Source organism: Phaethon aethereus (assembly GCF_964289735.1).
Source record: "Phaethon aethereus genome assembly, chromosome: 3".
NCBI classification, from domain to species: Eukaryota; Metazoa; Chordata; class Aves; order Phaethontiformes; family Phaethontidae; genus Phaethon; species Phaethon aethereus.
This window is the reverse complement of record NC_138576.1, coordinates 69843011-69864386: the sequence shown is the minus strand read 5'-3', so window position 1 is coordinate 69864386 and position 21376 is coordinate 69843011. Positions and strand designations below refer to the sequence as shown.

Below are 21376 nucleotides of genomic sequence, written 5' to 3'. Positions count from 1 at the left end.
TGAGTTAGCCTTGTGGCATTTTAGCTCCGCAATGAGTCATTTTTTGTGGGCTCACTTAACTGCTGTGACTCACAGTGTTTGAGAAGAAGGGAGAAAAAGTTAAATAGCTCACTTAACTTTTGCTTTTCAAAAAATAGCTACTAGTAGATCTTTCAGATATTTGATCATTTGGCTTGCATCTTTACAAAGAAAAAAGAAGAAAGAAAAAATGGTAGGAAATGCTTAAGGAGAAACAAAACATGATGGAAGGAGAAAAGAGGGCTTTTTTGAAATCCCTCTAATGTGTACTTCCACATTTGCTGCCAGTGTTTTGTGATGGGATGGCAGCCCTTTCTACTTGCAATGTTGCAGTTAATCCTTGAGTAGTTTTAAAATCAGTCTCTGTTTCCCAGTGATAGCTTAAATCTTTCCCTTCACCCTTTCTTCCTCCGCTAGTAATCCCCTAATGTTGAGACTGTATCGCATTCTTTAAATTCTTTTCTGCTGATAGGGTTGAGAAACAAGCGTGCTTTCTTCATTTAGTTCGTGTGCCTAACCCTGTTTAGATTTCAGCTCCTCCCCCAGTTATCCTCCAAAGAGTTGTGCTAAACTTTTGATATCTTAGTATGTGCCTTATGGGGAACAAATGTAATTTACCAAAGATAAATGAATGGTTTCATTTGTTTTCCCCCTTCATGAAACTGTTCAATAAAGAAAACGGAAACCTTGACAAGACATTAAAAGGAAATGCTATGAATTTGGATTAAACTTCCCTTCCAGTTTAAGAAAGAGTTGTCAGGCATGGATTAAGAAAAATTATCCCTATTTCTCAATAACTCCTAGACCATGTTGGATAGCTCTTCAGGAGAGGAATGGATGCAATCATGTGGTTAATTTATTTTTTGGATCAAGTTTTAGTATGGCCCCAGGCAGGGCAAAGAGGATTATTTTGGCAAGTATATCCTTGAATCCCGTGGTCTGAGTTAAAGGGACTCGTGGAGAGGTATGTTTAGGCCATCTGTTATCCATGCTCTTTGTGGATTGTGTGGCAGAGCTGGGAATCCCAGAACAAGCCACGTGAGTATCTATTTCATCATGGACTGTGTCTTTGTGCCCCTTGAGTCTGTAATGAATTTTGCCGTTTGAAGTTGTGACTGGATAATTATTTCCTTCTAATGAAGCTGAGTGATGGAGATTAGTGTATAAATTATTCCAAGTGATGAATGGGAGCAGCACGTTGGGATTAGAAACACCAGCTGGTTGACATAGATGTTTGCTTCTTGCTCAGAACGAGTACCAGTTTGCTTCTTGCTCAGAAGCTTACTAGCAGTTCCTGTGCATGAAGCTTGAGTTATCAGGAAAGGTCTGGTAAAAATCACAGGGGCAAGGTCTGGCCCTAGGCAAGAGAAGAGAAAGATTGAGAAACGTCCTCTTGAACTGTCAGCACTATCACCTTTGATCCTGGAGTCATAGAAAGAAACCCCAAAAAGAGTCTAAGACAGCAGAAGTCAAAAGAAAAATGTGGCAAATTCTAACACCCAAGGCCAGAGTGCAGGCAATCTATTATCAAGGTGAGGAGGTCCTCCACATTGGTTAAGTATCCCGTTGCTATTATGTTGTCTGATGGCAAACTGCAGGATACATGTCTGAAAATTCATACAGCTAACTGAATTGGATTGTTCTACGGGCCAGATCCTTTGAGATTAATGAAGTTGTTCTTGAGAGTTTTGAGTATTTGATAGGAATGAACATTCTCCTGGGGCAAGTGGGCAACAACTTGCTGTCATTTTGGATCTAAGACAAAAGATAAGACTCCACAACAGTTTTATGAAGCCCAAAGACAAAGATTTAGCAGTATGTATCAACCCTAATGACAAAGTGTTGTCCACTGATGTGGACACTGATGTTGAACTGCTAGAGGAAAACCTGTATGATCTTCTTGGATGTATTTCTTGTGCATGAGTTAAGGAAAACAGAAGACAGGAAAATTCTGGAAATAAAATGCTGTTTAGGAAGGAATAGTTTCTTTTCTTATAGAACTGTTCATTTTTTGTGTCATGCCTTAGAATAAGAGAAATGTATCTGCTAGAGGACAGGGTAGTATAGTCAAAACTAGAACGACAAAAAAGTGGGACAGATAATGTGCTTGTAGAAAACATGACATTGTGAACAAGAAATGATCAAGGTTTGGAATAATACGAGAAAAGAAGTTCTGTACTTATCCATGCATAAATGCTGGAATTGCATAAGCAATGAAGTTATGTTTTATTTATGTGTGTAATTTTAACCTGGATGTATTATCAGTGCTTATTTAAGATTTTAACAAATGGGGTTTCTTACAGTGTATATGGGTGTTAAGACTATGCCCATTCCAGAACTGGAAAGTTGTCTTAGTCTTTCAACCTGCTTGCTTAAGAAATCTGCTGGTAGGAAGGCTGTTGCCACTATTATTGTAATGTCAAGGGGCATACACAGTAGAAGGCAATGTCAAGATCAGGGATCATGTTCCTTGGAGTGGAGAATGAAGGATAGTGGGTATTACAGAAATTCAGGGAAGATTTGCATGGTCGTAATGCTTAACGAAGTGATTATGGTCTGTTTAGGAAGGAATGACTGTCAGAAAACAGTGTTACTGTCCCACTCATTAAAAAATACTAGGTCTTTTTCCAACTCACTGGCAACTTTGAAGAAAATAATTTTGGATTCATCTGGGTCACGAGAATGAAGTGAGGATTGTGAAAGACCGCAGAATTGCTCCAGAGAACAGAATGAAGAGCCCTGAAAGCGAGTGGGGAGCGGGGGGAAGGTGCTAATGTGGAGAACTTTTTTGTGAAAGACTGTGTTGGAGAGGCCATGCTCCTGGTTCAAAATCCACATGTGAATTTCTAAAAGCTACATGACAATGTGCATAAAAACGTCAGTTTCTTTAAAATGCCCTATCGTCATAGCGGAGTTTTGTATTAGATCTCATCCTGACAGAGGACATCCCCAGCTCTTCACAGCAGGACATGGGCATCCTGTTTAGATCACAGGAATGATCCCCAAATAGTTTGTATTTTTTTAATTGTTGTTCAATTCTCCAAATGGACAGCTTAATAGAGCAGAAAACAGTTGGAAGAGGTAATGGGTGAAAATCAGTGAACAGAAAATGTGAGTGATAGTAGTAACAAACATCTGTTAACTTTTATGATGTTGAATCACTAGTAAGTGGAAATGTGAGCATCTGTTAATGCAGAAAGGCAGAAATATTTGGTTAGTATTTTTGTTCTGTATTTGGCATAAAGAATGCAGGTTATATATTCATGGTCTGTAACTGTCATGAAATACTTTCCATTTAAACTGTAGCTCAGGAAGATGTTAAACTGCAGGTATTAAAAGTATTATTATTATATTTTAATAAGTGGGTCTAGAGGATTTGCAGCTGGCCAAAGAGATACTTGAGCTGTCGATTTTTCAGTTAGTTATGGAAACAGGATGTTCCAGAAGATTGTAAAGAAAACTGATCCTCTGTAGCAAGCTGAGTGGCCAAATTGTAGTTCAGATGAAGCTTTGTCTGTAATCGTAATTATTAGATGTTTCATTTCAACTCACTGCATCACTAAGGTGATGATTCGTGTCAAATTTTGAAGTGAGCCAGTCCTGACTCTTTTTTTGCACAGATTCAGGACCTGATCGTCATTTACTGTGAGTCAGGATAATGCTGGGGCTGTCCGTGGAGCTACACAAACTTGCTTTAGCTTAGAATTGGCTCCTCTGGGTCCCTGACTGTGAGTGAAAATATGATTCAGTGTTTAGAAGTCACTGAGTCATCTTGGCACAGCCTGTCTCAGTGAGGATGTGATAAAGAGGAAGAAGGTGGGCAGGCTCATTCCTCCTGTAGTCCAACTGCAGGATGAACTCTTCTGAGCACAGCAGTGCAAAGAGAGGTGCACCAGTGTGTTGCCATGGTAATTAGCTCCTGCACTCAGGTACCGGCAATGTTGGGAGAGCGTGTTTTAGGCCCACATTACTCAAGGTGTGAGGCAGGCCTCGCAAGGAGGCTTTTCTGAGCAACCCCCTCTCTCGCAGGGGGTTGTGCTAGGATGAGGTGCAGCAGAGAAAGGTTCTTAATTCATTGATGTGAGGCTGAAAACATTGAAACATACAGTTTTGCACTAAATCTGGGCTAGCCATCATTCTAACACTGACAGTGTGTCCTTGACAAAGCCACTTAAGTCTTTCATCTTAGTGAAATGGGTATAGTAGTAAGTGCTCTGCAAAAATATTGTAAGGAATAGTTAGATAAAACTGGTGGCAGAATATTTAGATACCTACCTCTCTGGTCTAGCTGTACTTCTTTTCACACTTGTAGCTCTAGAAATTGTACATTCATAGCGATATAAAGATGAGAGGTCAAGGTAAATGAAGGCACTTCCCCTGAGTCACCCAGCCAGCATATGTAGTGGCAAATCCAAAAGCACAAACCCCATTAAAGCTGTAGAGTAACCCATTTTCATGTTCTCGTCTATTTTGGGAGCTACTAGGCAGCTGGCAGCAGTTGTGCTAAGTGATACGATGTGTTTAGAGAAGCAGCTACCTGGATGACCTGGATACCATTCCTCCACAGGGCTGCAGAAGACTCATTGTCGTGCATGAGAGAACGGAGATGGGTATCATGGGTATCATGTGTCCCCATGGAAAACAGCCAGGATTCCGCTGCTAAGTATAGGCCAGGGGAGTGAGCCAGGCTCTGCACAGTTGCTCTGTGGTCATACTGAAATCATAGTACCTTTTGTGCTAAGTTAACATATAACATAACGCTTTGCTTGGGGGCTGGTGGCGGGGGAAGGCAAAGGGGAAAATCAGTCTTTGTACTTTGCATGGATTTGACTCAAAATCAGCGTGTTAGCAGTGATCATAAGAACAAATACTAAGGGAGAATTTGAGGTCTGGTTAGGGAGGGAAATGGGGAGTTTGGAGCCTCTCGCTGTAAGCCTCCTGGAAAGGAAGTAGATCACATGCTGTTCACTGAATCTCAGAATGGGAGTGGCGAAGCTGCTAGTTTTGCTGAGACTTATTTGGACACTCTGACAAGGCACAACATGCAGTGAAATAAGAAATAGTAAATAAAGCAAGAGATAAGCTTATCCCACACCTGACATTACCCATCATCAGTCACAAGGAGCAATGACATTTTGCACAGTTAGATTTTGAGAGAGACAGAGGGAGAGTATATGGCTGGTCTTCCTGAGTATCTCCACCAGTAGATCAGATCCATCTTCATTGTGAATGAAAGATTCCTTCCTTTTGCCAGTGGTGGTGTTTTAAATTTTCTCTTCTTTCTGGTAAGTAGTGAATTGAATCTGCTGAGGTGACATGAAAGCAAATACGTTGTGCTTTGTTCCCCTGCCTGAGACTATGGAAAAGTGGCTGAGCAGTAAGTGGATACATGGAGATACATGGTTTACTTTTTTTACCCTTTGAGTTCAGAGTCTTAAACTGTCACCTGGTGAAGGGGTCACACGCTGATAGATCTAACTGCAGAACTCCTTCCCTTGATTTTCTTTTTGCAGACAATTTACTTGGATGATGATGTCTCTTCCTTTGTGCAGATCAGAGGTTCTGTTCCACTGTTTTGGGAGCAACTGGGGCTTCAGGTAAACAAATAATCAAAAAGCCTGCCTTACTAATCTCTCTTGCTACTTATAATTTAGAAGTTACATAAAATCTAATTTTTTTTTTTTAATGAGCTGCAAAGCTCATTCCTTGAAAATGCAGAGCCCTTTCATTTTCGGTTTACCTTGTAGGAAATTTTGTGTATTTAGACAAACAGAACTAAGCCAGGCAAATGGCTATAGTTAACTGAAGTTTAACATTTTCATGTGTGTGTTTGCCTCTACAGGGAATTATTTGTAAGGGACTATGTCCTAATGTCTTAAGCTGAAGCTTACAGCAATATCTTTATTACATTTTCGATTTGATTTGGAGTAGCCTTTCCTTCTGAAATGCCTGGTTGGCTTGATGATATTGACCTCCACAGTAATACTGGAGTATCTAGGGATACCAGGAGCTCTATAGGAGCACGTTACCTTGAAACAAAGTGTAATGTCTGGATGGTGTATTTGCTAGATTTCAGTGAAAAGGGTGATGATGATCTAATCTGATCTTCTGCAAGGCAGAGATGTAGGGTTTCATCAGGACGTTATTACTAGTGGGTTACATATGGTCTGTGACTTACAGTTTATATACAGTTAGAAGCTCAAGTAATCATCCTAGCACTCTTTGCATTCTCTGAACAGAGGGATGAGCAACCGGAATGAGTACGCACATATATGCATATATTTTAGTATAGAGAATATGTAATATAACTGGTTTTTTAGATTCTTTAAAGATCATTTGATACTTTTTTATCAGTAAATCTAGCACTTAGGTAGTGTTCAGAACTACTGGATTTAGCACAAAAGGAAGATGACTAAAGGATGTGTGGTGTTGTCTGTTAGCACCATCCAGTGCAATACTTGCTTCTTTTTATAAAGCAGGTCTGCCCGTATGGTTGTGCACACATTCTGCCCATGGTGTGTCTGTATCCAGCACTGTTCTGTATGTTATGAAGCTATAGAGCTTTTCCCCAGGTATTTTTGGGCACTGGGTAGCATCTCTAGTTACACAGAATTTTCAATTTTTTAGTAGGGACACAGTCTGCATTTTTACCTAATCTGGGTTAGATTATGCAGCTTTCATTTATGTTGGTGAATACTCATAACTCTTATTCCTTGGATATGATTATGCTGGCATTGGTGTTAAAAAGAATTGCAGATACCAACCTCATGAAAAACAAAGGAAGATGATGAAGTACAGAAAAAAATGCATGATCCTATAAATAATTAGCAGTGTAGTTTTTGGAGAGGAAAGAAGTGATCTGCATACTGTAATAACAGTAGCTAGCATTGAAAAGGAGCTTGAGGCTACTGTTGTTGACATCCATATTAAAAGTCCTGTTGGATTGATGGCACAGGATTTAATCCTTCATATTTTCAAAGAACTGTTCTGATGCTTTTTAGTTTTGGTAAATAATGAAAGATGAAAGAACTTGGAATGCATAACACATGGAGCTGGCATAACTGCAGCCTTTTCTGCTGAGGGAAGGACAGGAAGAACGCTGGGCACACAGCATACTCGTGTGAGGCAGTGTGAGATATTTGCTAGAGGAAGCTGGCGAAGGGCTGTGATTTGTTTAGCCATAAAAAGATGTGTAGGTATCCCTTTGTTTAATGATCGTTGTGTTTTCACTTGTAATTGTAAATGTTGTTGTCTGATAAAAGCTGTGGATTTTGTATTAAGGATATTTTGTGTGTGGGTGTGTGGAATCTGTTAGAGGTGTCTGGTGCTGTTAGTGAGATAGTTTTTCTCTGAAGGAAAAAGGGAGACATCTAGTGATTTAGGACTGTAGCAATTTAAGAAGTTATTTCTCTCTTTCTTCTCTTTCCAATATTTTATTTTAGGTGGGTTCTCATCATCTGAGGCTTAACAGAGGTCTGGAAGCAAATGCTCCTGCCTTTGACAGGTAAGCTTCATTCCACTTTGGCAATAATGCAACAGCCTGGCGTTTAACCAAGATTCCACAACTTTATGCCTTCCTATTAAATCCTGAGAGATGTGAAACATCTCTCGGATGATGTAGCCAATCCCCCAGATGATCTGGGATTATTAAGTGGGTTTACATTATTTATTCACTTTTTTTTTTTGCATTTTCCTTTCTGTTTTCAATGGTAATTGAATTAATTTGGTCTCCTGGCTTGTTTCTGTAAAAGCTAAAAAATACTGAGTGATATGCAAAACGAAGGTCTGTATATCTCTTTGTGGGTGAACAAATGTGAATTTACACTTCAGGTACACAGAACAGATCTTCTTTACTACTGTAACCCAGGCAAGTAAAAAGTAAACACTGCTTTCTCTCCAATTTGGATTTGTTTTTCATCATTGTTTTACTGCTATACTGAAACAACAGTGTCTTATTCTATGATCAGTGTTGTATGGTGCTGTCATGGTGATGCTTTCCTACTTTACCTAAAGACTAGCTTGTAAACCTTTTTAAACCATTAATACTCTGCTTGTCAGCTGGAAACTGTAAAAAAAGCTGTACATTATCTTGATTTCTTTGAATATCTGACTATGAAGTCCTATCCTTTAAGGGCAAACTCCCATGGACATCAGTGAGAACATTGCCTGAAAAGGACATGAAGGATTTGGCCTGTGGGAAATTTTCAACTTCTAAGTGCCAGGTCCTGTGATTAATTTCTGTTTTGATTTGGATTTGGCAAAACAGAGTTTATGTTGATTTTGGGTAAGGGCTGTTAATTCCTTCATTTCATTTACTGCAACTGTTAGCAAATATGACATTAGTGACTCTTAATAGTTTTGCAGCACTGAAGACCCCAAACAAGGATTAGAATCTAAAGTGACTATGCACTATAGCAGTCCCAGCTCCAAAGAGTTTTAGCCTACATCCTCCAAGCTTTTAAATCCTACTGAATTCAAATGCCTTTGACGCTCAAGGTCTTGTGGTCGTCTGGTGCCATGATAACTTGCCCTGCCAGTGTCCCTGAGGCTCCATCTTAGAGGTTTGCATTCCACAGCAGAGATAATTTACATAAGAAGAAAACAATAACTTACTCGGCATCCTCTTGTGATGCTCAAGAAATTGAGAGTACCTCAGCAAGGAACAACTCTGTAAGACCATTTAGCTCAGAATCTTTTTTCTGTCACCCTGATGCAACTGATGAATAGCTTTCTTGTAAGAAACATGAACATGACGATCAGCTTGCACTATTCCTTCTTTCACTTGTGCACAGTAAAGCCTTTAGGCTAGATGAAGTTAGAGATGTCTCTGCTTACAGATCTGTGAAAGACAGTCCTTTGAAAATGGGCAAGGAATAAGCGACTGCTTACATCGAAAAAGACACTGAAACTTAACAACCTGCTACAGCTTTTCTGAGAGCGTTAGAGTGGATTTAGCCTGTTATGTTTTCCCATCTGATAGGTTAATGTGTTGAGAAGGCACTGTCAGAAATGAATGGTAGTCTTGTTAGAGGATCTTTTTCATCCCCTCTCCCTGAGAAATCCTCAGGGAGCTCTGCTTGCAGTACTCAAGCAGGTGACCTGAGCTTCAGCAGTTTTGTTGTAAGGAAGCAACGTTGGTGGAGAAGTAGGATATTGATGGGTCAGACCAGAGGGGTGCAAATGTATGAGAAGAGTTGGTGTACAGAGAGCTGGTTGCAGAATCAGGAACATACATAGCACCAGAAAATATATTTAGCCATGTTTCTTGAAGGCCATGCTGATAACTTTGTCTTTCTTTTCTCTCCTTCCATGGTTTTCTGTGTGGTTTATTTCGGGTTAGAGGACTTAAAGGTGTGTGCCAGAAGATGCATGCTTGCTGTTTTTCTGATGCTTTGCCATAGCATGTCACTTTGCAGCATATAACAGCTTTTCATTTGTGTGAGTGTTTATTTTATTTTTCTTGTCTATTTCTATCCAGCTTCCTTTTAAGTACTACTACAATATTGTTAGCACATGATGGAAGATGGCTTTAATATCTAATTGTTTCTTGATGATCCAGCACAGCTGGATGGCACATGCATGCCAACTTGAAAAAAGATTTATTGAAGGGAGAATGGGTGCCTCTGCATCTGGCTAAAAGCTCTTGACTTGAAAGTCCCTGAATATCAGGCTTTGAGAGGTTGGGGATATATGCCAAAAATATATACCACTTTATACTTGTCCTATTTTGTGTTTTTCCTGAAGAACCTGGGCCAGGCCACTTGGCTAAAAGGGTCTTTGGTCTGATCCAGTGCAGCAGTTCTTATGATTACTAACCTTCCTGCTTAATTTAAATATGTTGAGAGTGAATGTCTCAATGTTGCGGTAGCTCAAAGATGTTTGAACCCTGTCGCCTATGACATACGTGTTTGTGCCTCTCTGGCTTTGGCATTGGAGTCCTAGGCCCCATTGCTGCTGCTGCCCCTTTGTAGGCTCAGCCCTGTAAGATGCTGGGCAATTCCTGTTGAAGTGTAGTATGTTTTCTCCTCTTCTTGTCTTTCCTATGTAGTTCCCAGGCTGACAGCCAAGACATGGGAGCGTACAAAAGGCAATATCAAAGCTAACAGTGACATAAAAGATCTGGGGTCTGTTTCCTAATACACTGCTTTCTTAAAGTTCAGTACAAAATACTGTGTCCATTAATTGCGTATTTTCACCATTTGTACTATTTAATAATTGATTGCAAGGAAGAGGAAGATGTCTGTAGCTGCTGTGGCTGAAACTCTCTGCTGGATGGAACAACCAGTGATCTCTACTTCTGTATTTTGAAAAAGGTAGTAGGCAACATAATATGGTTTTGTTTAGTACTTATTATGGTTACTTTTGCTGTAGGCATATGATGCTTCTGAAAGAGCAGTATGGAAAACAAGTGATCGTTAACCTGTTGGGAAGCAGAGGAGGGGAGGAGGTGCTCAACAGAGCTTTTAAGGTAAAAGCAAAGTTGTTGGTTTTTTGTTAACTACTGACTTCCGCTGAGCCTCCATGTTCTTCTGCTTCCTTTCTGGCCCAGTAGGCGATGAATAGTGTATTTCAAGAAATGATGTTATCTCTTTACCAGATGTTACATACTGGTAGAATGGCGCTTCGTTGTCTTATGGCTTAATTTCCAGCACTGACTTCCCTGCTTATGTGTGCACACAATTATGCACATTCTCTTTAACCAGACTTTAAAAAAAAAAAATTGCCCTAATTCTCCAAAGAGTAATTCACATTTGCAAAAATGAATCGTGGCCAGCTTTGTCATAGTATGTAGTCACCTATGCAGTCAGGTGCTTCATGGGATTGCCAAGAAGTGCTTGGAGGCCAGGTCCTGACCCTGGCTCGCTGAGTGTGAGCAAGCTGTCTTGCTCTGACTGTAATGGGAAACAGCTATCTTGCACTGATTGTGATGGGAACTGGCTGCCTGAGCACCAGATGAGAGTCTGGTGTACAAAGAGAGGTTGTCCTGGCCCCTACATGTCCCTAGGCACAACTAATACCTGAAACCATCTGGGTTGTGCTTTCAGGATGTCAGGCATTGTAGAATTAAAGCTGTGCTGAGTTCTAGAGCAGTATTCTCATAGCCACATTTTTAGAACGAATGTGTACTTGAAGCCACAGATTGGCATTGAGTGGGATTTGCAGCACTGCATAGCTGCCTGAATCTGGCTGGAGGCTGATGGAAGTCTGCCTCCTAAGTGCCTGTTTCTTTAGAAATCCGACACAGATACTGTGGAGTATATTTTTGAAGAATAATCAGAAGAATGTTTTAAGTACATACCTATAGTTAAGTGTTATGTATTTATCATTGGTAAAGAATGCTACAACAGTTGTGAGTTCAAATGTTCACTGTGTGAAACTAAGCAAAATAAAAATTGTAGTTAAATAATAGTTCCTGATTTGTTTCCCTCTGCTAGAATAATGTACTCAAGACAAGGAGGGTCTTGATTTTTTTGGCAGATTTTCTGTGTGACCATTTCTTCCTTATCCAAAAGACCTGGAGAGGACTATCAGTTTCCCCAGTGGAATGACAAAAGTGAAAGTCTCCCCCCTGTACAGAATATGGCCAAAGAAAGTGATTATGACTAAAGCTTGCAAGGCAATGAGGAAGGTACAGAAGTGAAGTCTGGACCCAGCTTCTGTTTTCAGATTCTTATTGAATTTCTACATAACCCAGATAAACCTCTATAATCTCTTGATTTCCCTATCTTTAAAATAGGTTTTATAGTTTATTTTGCAAAAACAATGAATTTTAGGAGTAAGAGATGATCACTTGCTAAATGCTCAAATAACTTATGACGATACAAATCTGACTTTTCTTGTTAATTTAATACTGATATTTTATCAAACACTCACATTCTTGAAGATAGTGCTCTGGCCAGTATCATACAAACAGAGATTAAGTCAGAGGACCTCTCTAGAATAAAAACCTTGCATTCATTCATTTATTTTAAATAAAGATCTGTTTTAATTGTTAAACTTTATTGATGTTTAAAAATAAACAAATTATGAAAGCACTCTGTGTGCTGAAAGAATTTAGACTGACAGCACCGGAAACTGAAGTTATTCAAAATAACCACCTTTTGTTTTTTCTTTATCTTTGTGTTTTAATAAATGGATGTTTGTAAAGAATATATACTTTATTTTTACTTTGATGATTTTAAAGAGCTTCAATTAAAAAGAAAGTAATTGGAATGATTAGGAATGAAAGCTTTTCTCCTTTTCTGTCATTAGTTTATTTCTTTGTTTATTCCTTTGCTTGTATTTCTTCCTCTTTTAACTCTTGCTCCAATCTTAGTAATTCTTATCAGAGTTGGTTCAAAATATTCTTGCAGTTACTGCTGCTATGATTTCTTGATCAGAATGTCACCGCTACCATTCTTTTATCCAACAGAAACAAAGGAAAAATTGTAAATGACCAACTTACCTTCAGCTGTTACCGGAATCAGCTGTTACCAGGCCAAAAATCAATATTGTTCTCAGTAATGCTGTTCCTCTCATAAGCATCCCCTGTAACAGATGTAATTATGTTTACAGTAAAAGCAGTGCTGTAGCGTACAGTTACAAATACTCTGACAATGATTTCCACTGAGGCAGTGGGTAAATGTCATCCTCAAGTGCATTACTAGTGCCAGCAGCTGTAAAGGCAAGTTGAGGTGTCAACAACAGAGAAGCAGATACCCAGTGTTTTGGCTTTTCTAACAGCAATGAAATATATTTTGCACATCTCTCTCCAAACACCATGCAACACCTTTAAATTTGCTTCTGCGGGGAGGGCTTAGTGGCTTACTTGATACAATTGTACTGGTGGAACTGCTGCATGTACACTTTTAATGTAATATCAGTATTGTTTTTTTCAGTTTTGTGTCACAATCTAAATAGAGGAAAGCATCTGTCTCTTGAGAGAGAATGTGCAGGAGGGAAGGGAATAGACAAAGGCTTCCATAGTTAGAGTTAATCTAACAGTTCTCTCTGGCTTTGTCGTGGAGAGCAGGATATATTCTTGTATCTATTACAGATACCTTAATGAAATTTGTGGTGATTACAGAAATTCATGTGAGGTCATGGAAATTGGAGTTGAAATAATAAGGCAATTTGTGCCTCTTCACTTTTGTGGTTTACCACAACCATTTTATAATATGTTTCCTGGGTCATCATTTCTTTCTTACTTCTTCCTCAGGCACCCTCTACCTAAATTTAGGGCCATGTTTTCCCATCTCTTGGCACTTCAGGAATGGTTAAAAATACACCCATGCAGTGTTACGCTTTTCTACCTGAAGCAGCTCTGGACACCCTTCCTATCACGGTCCCGGTCCTAAGCCTGCCCAGAGCATCACTGTTGCTGTACACTCTCACACACAGAGGTAGCCGCCCACTGCTGCAGGGCTGCCACTAGCCAAGGTGCAGACAGCAGCAATTCTGATGTATACTTTGCAGTTACAGTTTGAGTACCCCTGCAGAAAAATTGGGGTCTAACAATCCAGTTTACTTTTGGAAAGAAAACAAAATGGGGAACTTCAGTCACTGTTTTCATGTCTGGCCTTTCAAAATTCCCTATGAGCTTCTCAATATTAAAAATGTGATAAACAGTCAAAGTTTAGTAATGATAAAAGCATGCTGGTATCAATTCTTACGTTGTGGCTTGAGCAGGATTTGTTTTCCTTCATTCTCTATCTAAACAGAAACTGCTATGGGCCTCTTCCCATGCAGCAGACACTCCCATGATAAATTTTGACTACCACCAATTTGCAAAAGGTGGTAAAACTGAGAAACTGGAAAATTTGCTGAGGCCTCAGCTGAAGTTGCACTGGGAAGACTTTGGAATCTTCACAAAGGGCGAGAATGTAAGTCCACGGTGAGTGTCCCTGCCCCTCTGTCCCAGCATAACCAGGCACCACCTGTCTTGGCCTTCCCAGGTTTCTTGCTGTGTTCAGACTGTGAGCGTAAATGACCATCTTGAAATACAATTTTGAGACAAAGTGTAGTCTTGGTGCTAAATAGATTATTTGGCTTAACTGCATCTCCATTGTTTGGAATCTGCAAAATTACCAGTGCGTGGATTTGCTAATACAGTGTTGCAAATGTAGTCAAGTAATTAGACATGTTAATGGAATACATTGTGCACAATGTGCTTGCACTGGCAAAATGGGGGTGGGGGTTATATTCAGACTGAACATTGGATGATCTTGTTCAATCAACTCATGATTAGATGTTATTTTAAAATATGTCTTTTTTTTCCTCCCTCCTCTTGTGTTTGGTTACTGAAGTCTGCAGACAGGTACTTTTCGAATGAATTGTTTGGACTGCCTGGATCGTACTAATAGTGTACAGTCCTTCATTGCACTGGAGGTGAGTTTGTCAGAAGACCTTTCATGGATGCTTGTGCTGCATACATTGTCTGTTCCATGGGAAAGACAGGAAAGAGGGCATAAGCCTCAGTTGAACAAGTCTGTCTTGCCAGCTCTGTGATACAGAATGGTGCTGGCTGGAATACTTAAACTGAAGATAAAAAGCAAAAACACATTTAAGAACAATGCGGTCGTTGTTTTTTCTCCTTCTGTACCTAATCCAGATCCTGCTTGCTCAATTAGAGAGCCTTGGGTTGAACTCTAAATCTATAATTGAGCGCTTTGTGGAATCCTACAAAGTGATGTGGACTCTCAACGGTCATAATCTGAGCAGAGTATTTACTGGCAGTCGTGCCCTTGAGGGGAAGCACAAGGTAAAGAAAAATGGTAAAACTGTTTATTCGCAGCTAAAGAAAGATGTCCGATTTACTCTTCAGTGTCACATGTATTCACGATTCCTGCCTGATATAGGTTGGGAAACTCAAGGATGGTGCCCGCTCTGTGTCTCGCACCATTCAGTCAAATTTCTTCGATGCAGTAAAGCAGGAAGCCATCAAGTTGCTGCTCATGGGTGACTTCTTCAGCGAGGAATATGCAGACAAAGGCAAGATGCTCATGGACCACACTGCACTGCTGGGTAAGGCCAGTGTAAATCCTTCACTTTTCTTTTGTGTCCGTGTTTAGCTGTCAGAGATAAGCAATTGCACCCTTTTGAAAAAAAATCAGTAAGTAAGCTACTTTTGCACAAATCTGTTGTTTAAAAAGCTGCTTTCAAGGGACTGTAGCACAGCTCTGTGTTTTTTAATTCCACTGTGCTTATTTCTCATGTTTTGTCTTGGACTTCTGAGTAAATTTATCTGCTCTTTGATGATGATCTTCTATGACAGTTTAGAGGAGTTGGACCAGAGGGGAAGATTTTAGGGCTATATTCTCAGTCTGGTCCAGTCTGAGTTTGTCTTGAGGAAATCTCTTCAGCTTGGATTTTTTATCTCCTTATTTTTGGCCTGCAGTGTGTGTACATGCTTTTAGCCACTTGATCTTTAAAGGCACGTTTATGTTGTTATGTTAGTTCATTCCCTGCTTTACTCCAGGGCCCTGATAGTCCACAACATATACACATTTGTTTGGACCCATTTAGAGTAAACCAATTTAATTCTCTCTGAGAAGATACTTGTGTGCAAAATACCGCTTGTGAGTGCAATTATCCTGTATCTGGTGGTCAGTTTGCTCCAGAGAACTAAAGGATTTTAATAGGATAGACATGAACTATTCAAATCCATGTCAGTCCTGGGGCCGTTCCCTGATGCAGACCACAAGGAAAATCAGGTATTTAAAGATTAAGGTTACCTCAGTTGCTCACACAAAAAAAGCACATTGCTAATTTTCTATACTCATCAAAAATAAGTGAATATAGCAGGTTCCTGTGAGGAGTTCTGACCAGGCTAGAGAGCCACAACAGTGCTGGTTTTGGACTGATGTGAGACTGTGCTGCTCTCCACCTTTCCCTCCACACTAAACTTCTTAGGGCTTCAGTTTCAATCATAATTTGTGACATGCTTCATCGCTGTAGGCTAAACTGAAAAGACTAAGCGAGGAAAAAGAATTTGTGTGCTTATTCCTTGAAGAAGTGCAGGAAAACGTATGCTGAAAGTGAGTGACCAGTCTTCCACAAACTTTCAAAAGGTGCCTGGCTTCTGGAAGAGAAATTGCTGATGTCAACCCCAGTTATCTTGTAGTTATTGCCACTGCCATGGGAGTTATTACTTAGCTGTTGTGTTGTTGCTGCTGGAGTAATGTCCTTATTTCACACTGACTGTGTCACTGCTCTCTGTATGCTTTCTGTCCTTTTACAGCACATTCTTCTTTTACACATCCTCTTTCTCTCTCCCCTCTTCCGTCAGTAACTCCAAGTATTTTGAAGGCCATGTCAGAGCGTCAGTTTGAATTCACAAGCTTCAAGCGTGTTCGTGTTGCCACGGGGACCTGGAACGTGAACGGGGGGAAGCAGTTTCGAAGCAACATCCTCGGTACCAGTGAGCTGACAGACTGGCTGCTGGATTCTCCCAAGCTCTCTGGAGTTTCTGAATTTCAGGGTAAGACTTCACAGTCAAAAGTTGTAAGCAATATTGGTGGGCACCTCTAGAGACAGTGAGTTGGGACACAAGATTTGACCAGCTGTTCCTTTCAAAGGCAGTGCATCTTGGAGGGCATTTTCATCAGTTCTTAGGGGTGTATTCAATTCTGTGTAGGTGTGTGTTGCCTACCTGCAGCAGTGGAATGGTGAGTGAGGGGCTCCTGATAGACAGAGCAACTCCTGAGTCTTACACCATGTGACTGTTTTGAAGTTTCAGCAGGTCAGAATTCAGAGGTCTCTTTCATGTCATCATGGAGTGTATTTGCCTATTCTGCATCCCATATTTCAGTTTCTTCTTCCAGATCTCTGTTCTTTGCTCTTCATTGCTAGAGGGAACTACATGCATAGGTGCCCTCAGAATGTCTCCATGGTCTTTATCTGGAGCTAAACATATCTGTACATTCTGGACTCTGACTATGTCTGGAAATGTTGCTATCAAAGCCTTCAGACAAAGAGATTTATTTTGTTGAAGGCAAGTTCCTTTCTTTTATCAGTATAGAAAGCTCTTGTGCTTGTGGCTTGCTTAAATTGGCTGCTGAATTTCTTGTTTACAACACAAGGTCAGGTATTGTAATTGATTTACAGATTTTATTAAGGAAAATTAAAAGTGAATGTTCTGTAATTTAAAAGTTGAGTGGTTGCAAAACTATGGCAAAGCCTGTGCTTTGTTGTTACCGTGGAACTTTTGGCTTCCTGCTGGCATCATAGGGATAGTTCTGTGCCTAACCTTGAAGCTCAGCAGTTCGTTCCTCAAATACTTGGCTGCTTATACGAGTTGTCTCATTGGAACCCTTAGTGCTTGAGAGCATGGATATGTGATTAAGTGCAGACCACTGTACTCTGAGCAGCTTAGGTGGGTGATTGGTCCAGTCTGTTTCAGTTTAGATGTGTTAGCACATGACTATGCCCATGTTATTAAAATTTGTTGAGAGCCTGTCATGTGCTAGCCTTGCTAGGCCTTCCTGTGAGAGAATTTGAGGAGCAGGACTACGTGGTATGGGCAACCATAACGTGATAGGTCTAAGCAGCTTCTGGAAAAGAGATGAGTTATATGAATGGGCAGAGTTAGGGTGTGACCATGCAAATATCTGTGTTTGTGGTAATGTCAGTGCAGTGCCCACACAAATTGGTAAGTGTTCAAAGACAAATATCCAAAATTATTAATGGGAAATACACATGTGACAGTGCCTGTTATGTTAAGCCAGTAAAAGAGGCTAGCTGTCATGTGCTAGTTTCACCCTTGTATCTACAGAGAGTTGCTGCATCCTGCCTGACCCACCTAGTGGCCTTCTGTGATGGAGTGACCACATCAGTGGACAAGGGAAGAGCTACTGATGTCATCTGTCTGGACTTCTGTAAGGCCTTTGACACAGTCCCCCACAACATCCTTCTCTCTAAATTGGAGAGAGATGGATTTGATGGGTGGACTGTTGGGTGGATGAGGAATTGGTTGGATGGTCACATCCAGAGGGTAGTGGTCAATGGCTCAATGTCCAGTTGGAGATTGGTGACAAGTGGTGTCCCTCAGGGGTCTGTATTGGGACCAGTACTGGTTAATATCTTCATCAATGACACAGGCAGTGCGATCAAGTGCACCCTCAGCAAGTTTGCAGGCAACACCAAGCTGAGTGGTGCAGTTGACACGCCTGAGGGATGGGATGCCATCCAGAGGGACCTGGACAAGCTTGAGGCATGGGTCCATGTGAACCTCATGAGGTTCAACAAGGCCAAGGGCAGGGTCCTGCACCTGGATTGGGGCTACCCTAGGTTATCAATACAGGCTGCAGGATGAAGGGATTGAGAGCAGCCCTGCTGAGAAGGACTTTGGGATACTAGTGGATGAAAAGCTGTAAATGAGCCGGCCATGTGTGCTCACAGCCCAGAAGGCCAACCGTATCCTGGGCTGCATCAAAAGAAGTGTGGCCAGCAGGTTGCGGGAGGTGATTCTGCCCCTCTACTCTGCTCTCGTGAGACCCCACCTGCAGTGCTGCGTCCAGCTCTGGAGCCCTCAGCACAGAAAAGACATGGACCTGTTGGAGCAGGTCCAGAGGAGGGCCACAAAAATGATCAGAGGGCTGGAACACCTCTCCTGTGAGGACAGGCTGAGAGAGTTGGAGTTGTTCAGCCTGGAGAAGAGAAGACTCTGGGGAGACATTATTGCAGCCTGCCAGTACTTAAAGGGGGCTTAGAAGAAAGATGGGGACTTTTTAGCAGGGCCTGTAGCAACAGGACAAGGGGTAATGGTTTTAAAGTAAAAGAGGGGAGATTTAGACTAGATTTAAGGAAGAGATTTTTCACAATGAGAGTGGTGAAACACTGGCACAGGTTGCCCAGAGAGGTGGTAGACACTGGCACAGGTTGCCCAGAGAGGTGGTAGACCTTTGTTTCCGTTCCTGGCAACATTGAAGGTCAGGCTGGACAGGGCTCTGAGCAACCTGATCTAGTTGAAAATGTCCCTGGTCATTGCAGGGGGGTTGGACTAGATGATCTTAAAAGGTCCCTTCAACCCAAAGATTCTCTGACTCGATGATTTTATGATTTTACTTTTCTTTCTGTTCTTATTTTCTGGGGCATATCTGATTTAGTTTCCTATGGTTGTCTACTATTTAGGTCTTCATGTTGAATTAAGTTATTGTTACCTTGGCTGTATGACAGTTTTAAAAAAAAAAAAAATCCCTTTAGGCAATGAACAGACCTGATGGGTCAACAGATATGCTTCACACTATTATATGAGAGTATTTGATGTTTGGTGTTTTACCAGGGTAATAACCACAGGCCTGGTCCAGGGGAGGGAGGGTCACTGTGTTCTAGAGTGACCTAACCTAACCTTAATGCAGGTGATCTAAAAAGGACTCAGAAGAAAGAAGATAAGAAGAAACTTCAAAGGCCTCCTTAAACTAGTAGATAAATTTACTAAAGGCATTGAGATGGAAGTGACATACTGGTGTGTGGACAGTAAGTTCAGTTACATAGGAATTAGTGTCAAAAAGGAAAAGCATGTTGGGTAGAATGAGAAGTGGGTGAAACATGGTGGGTAGTGAGATGTTGTGGCTTTAGTGATGAGTGGGGTGAGGGAGAGAGAACATTGAATATTTTCTCATCTTAACATTGCTACAATTTGATGCTCTGTTCTGAAGTGCTTCCTGCAAGAGAGATGGAGACCAACTGGTGGGAGAAAAGCAGGAAAAAATTTCAGAGGAACTGCAGGGGTTATTTTGTGAGATTAGATTAAAGGAGGTATGAATATGTATAGCTTGGCAGGGGATACACAAGATAGAACTACAGAAATGATCTCTGACAGAAATTAGAAAACAAGTTGTTAGAAGAAACAGCAAAGTAGTAACTCTTGTGTGACCTTTCCCTCCTGCCAACAGATGATGAGAACTGCCCTCCTGACATATTTGCAGTGGGATTTGAAGAGATGGTGGAATTAAGTGCAGGGAATATTGTGAATGCCAGGTAGGTAAAAAACCCCACCAAAATAACAAAAAAACCCCAACCCACAACTCAAAACAGAAAAAACCCCTCAGCCAACCCCAAAAGAGCACCCTCTCCCCCAAAGGAACCAGCCAAAGAAGAGTTGTTCTTTTTTATTTTCAGATGTATAGAGTACTTCCTTCCAAGTCTGTTGCTTGTAATCCTAGCTGGAAATATGTTTGCCATTAACAAATGGTACTGGGGTGGCGTTGAAAGTGCTGTTTCTCTGTGAACTTTTGCGCTGTAGAATACACTGAGTTTTCTAAGTCTCTTAAGTCTTTATGTTGGCAGAGAATTCTGATGGTTGATATGCACAGAATCACAGAATCATTAAGTTTGGAAAAGGCATTGATTCAACACTTGTCCTTAAACCCTTGTCTAATGTTGGAAAAATGTGCTCAGTGCCTACAAACATAATTGGCATTCATGTGGGAACTCTGAAGTGAACGAAATGTCTCTGTGGCTAATTGTATTTGTGAAAATTATGGCTAGAGAAGGAGTTAAAGGCAAAGCCTGAGCTTGGCATGTCAGCATGTACAGTAGGCTGTGGTGTATACCAGTCCTTTTGAATCTGAATCAGGGTGGAACCCTGAAGATAATGTTTCCAATGCTGATTCATCAGGCTGACCTGTTAGTTGTCTGTTTTGGGAATGACAAATTACAGCCGTGCTTAGCATGGCTGCTGGACTGGCGGTGTATCTGCATGTATCAGTTGACGTTGGAGATAAGAAAAAGCTAGGTCTGCAGAAGCGAAGGTATATGCGCCCACCCACAAACCTTCAGCTATTGACAGCCAACAGTTGTGGGTAGCCAGTCATCTCCCAGTCAGAGAAGATCTCCTCTTCACTGTGAGCACAAGAAATCTTACAGGTCATAAGATTGACATGGATTTTTGTTTTTATGGTTATGATTACTACAATCAGCTTCCAGTTATCCTCAATGAATGGGGGTATCAAACATCATGTGAGCATGGATTTTTCTAAGCGTAGTAGACAAAATCCTTGTCATGTCCAGAAGCAGGATAACTCTGTTTATGTGCTGTGCCTGGGCTCACTGACCCTGCTAACTCTGGGCTGGCTCACAAGGAGGTATTATCTGTTTCTGCTATGCATCCTACAAGCACTTCCAGTTCTACAGCCTAATGGGATGTCTGTAAACCTAAGGCACAGTTAATCTGCTCATTTTATTGACTGTATGTGGTTTGTTTTGATTCCATTAAATGATTTTATGTTTGTTCCAGTACAACGAATAGAAAAATGTGGGGAGAGCAGCTTCAAAAAGCTATTTCCAGGACTCATCGCTACATTCAGCTGACATCAGCACAGCTTGTTGGTGTTTGTCTTTTCATCTTTGTACGACCGTATCATGTCCCCTTCATCAG

General features: G+C 40.9%; 1 protein-coding gene across 1 annotated transcript in view; it reads left to right on the top strand.

The window, feature by feature from the left end:
- SYNJ2 (synaptojanin 2) overlaps window positions 1-21376 on the top strand; it is a gene marked incomplete at its 3' end in the record, with an annotated part of 73135 nt that overhangs the window by 29954 nt on the left and 21805 nt on the right. The window contains exons 5-14 of the mRNA XM_081997275.1: window positions 5532-5615; window positions 7461-7522; window positions 10390-10486; window positions 13719-13891; window positions 14304-14385; window positions 14609-14758; window positions 14856-15021; window positions 16286-16477; window positions 19893-19977; window positions 21236-21376. Coding sequence (XP_081853401.1) covers window positions 5532-5615; window positions 7461-7522; window positions 10390-10486; window positions 13719-13891; window positions 14304-14385; window positions 14609-14758; window positions 14856-15021; window positions 16286-16477; window positions 19893-19977; window positions 21236-21376 — 1232 coding nt within the window. The remainder of the gene's footprint in view (window positions 1-5531; window positions 5616-7460; window positions 7523-10389; window positions 10487-13718; window positions 13892-14303; window positions 14386-14608; window positions 14759-14855; window positions 15022-16285; window positions 16478-19892; window positions 19978-21235) is intronic.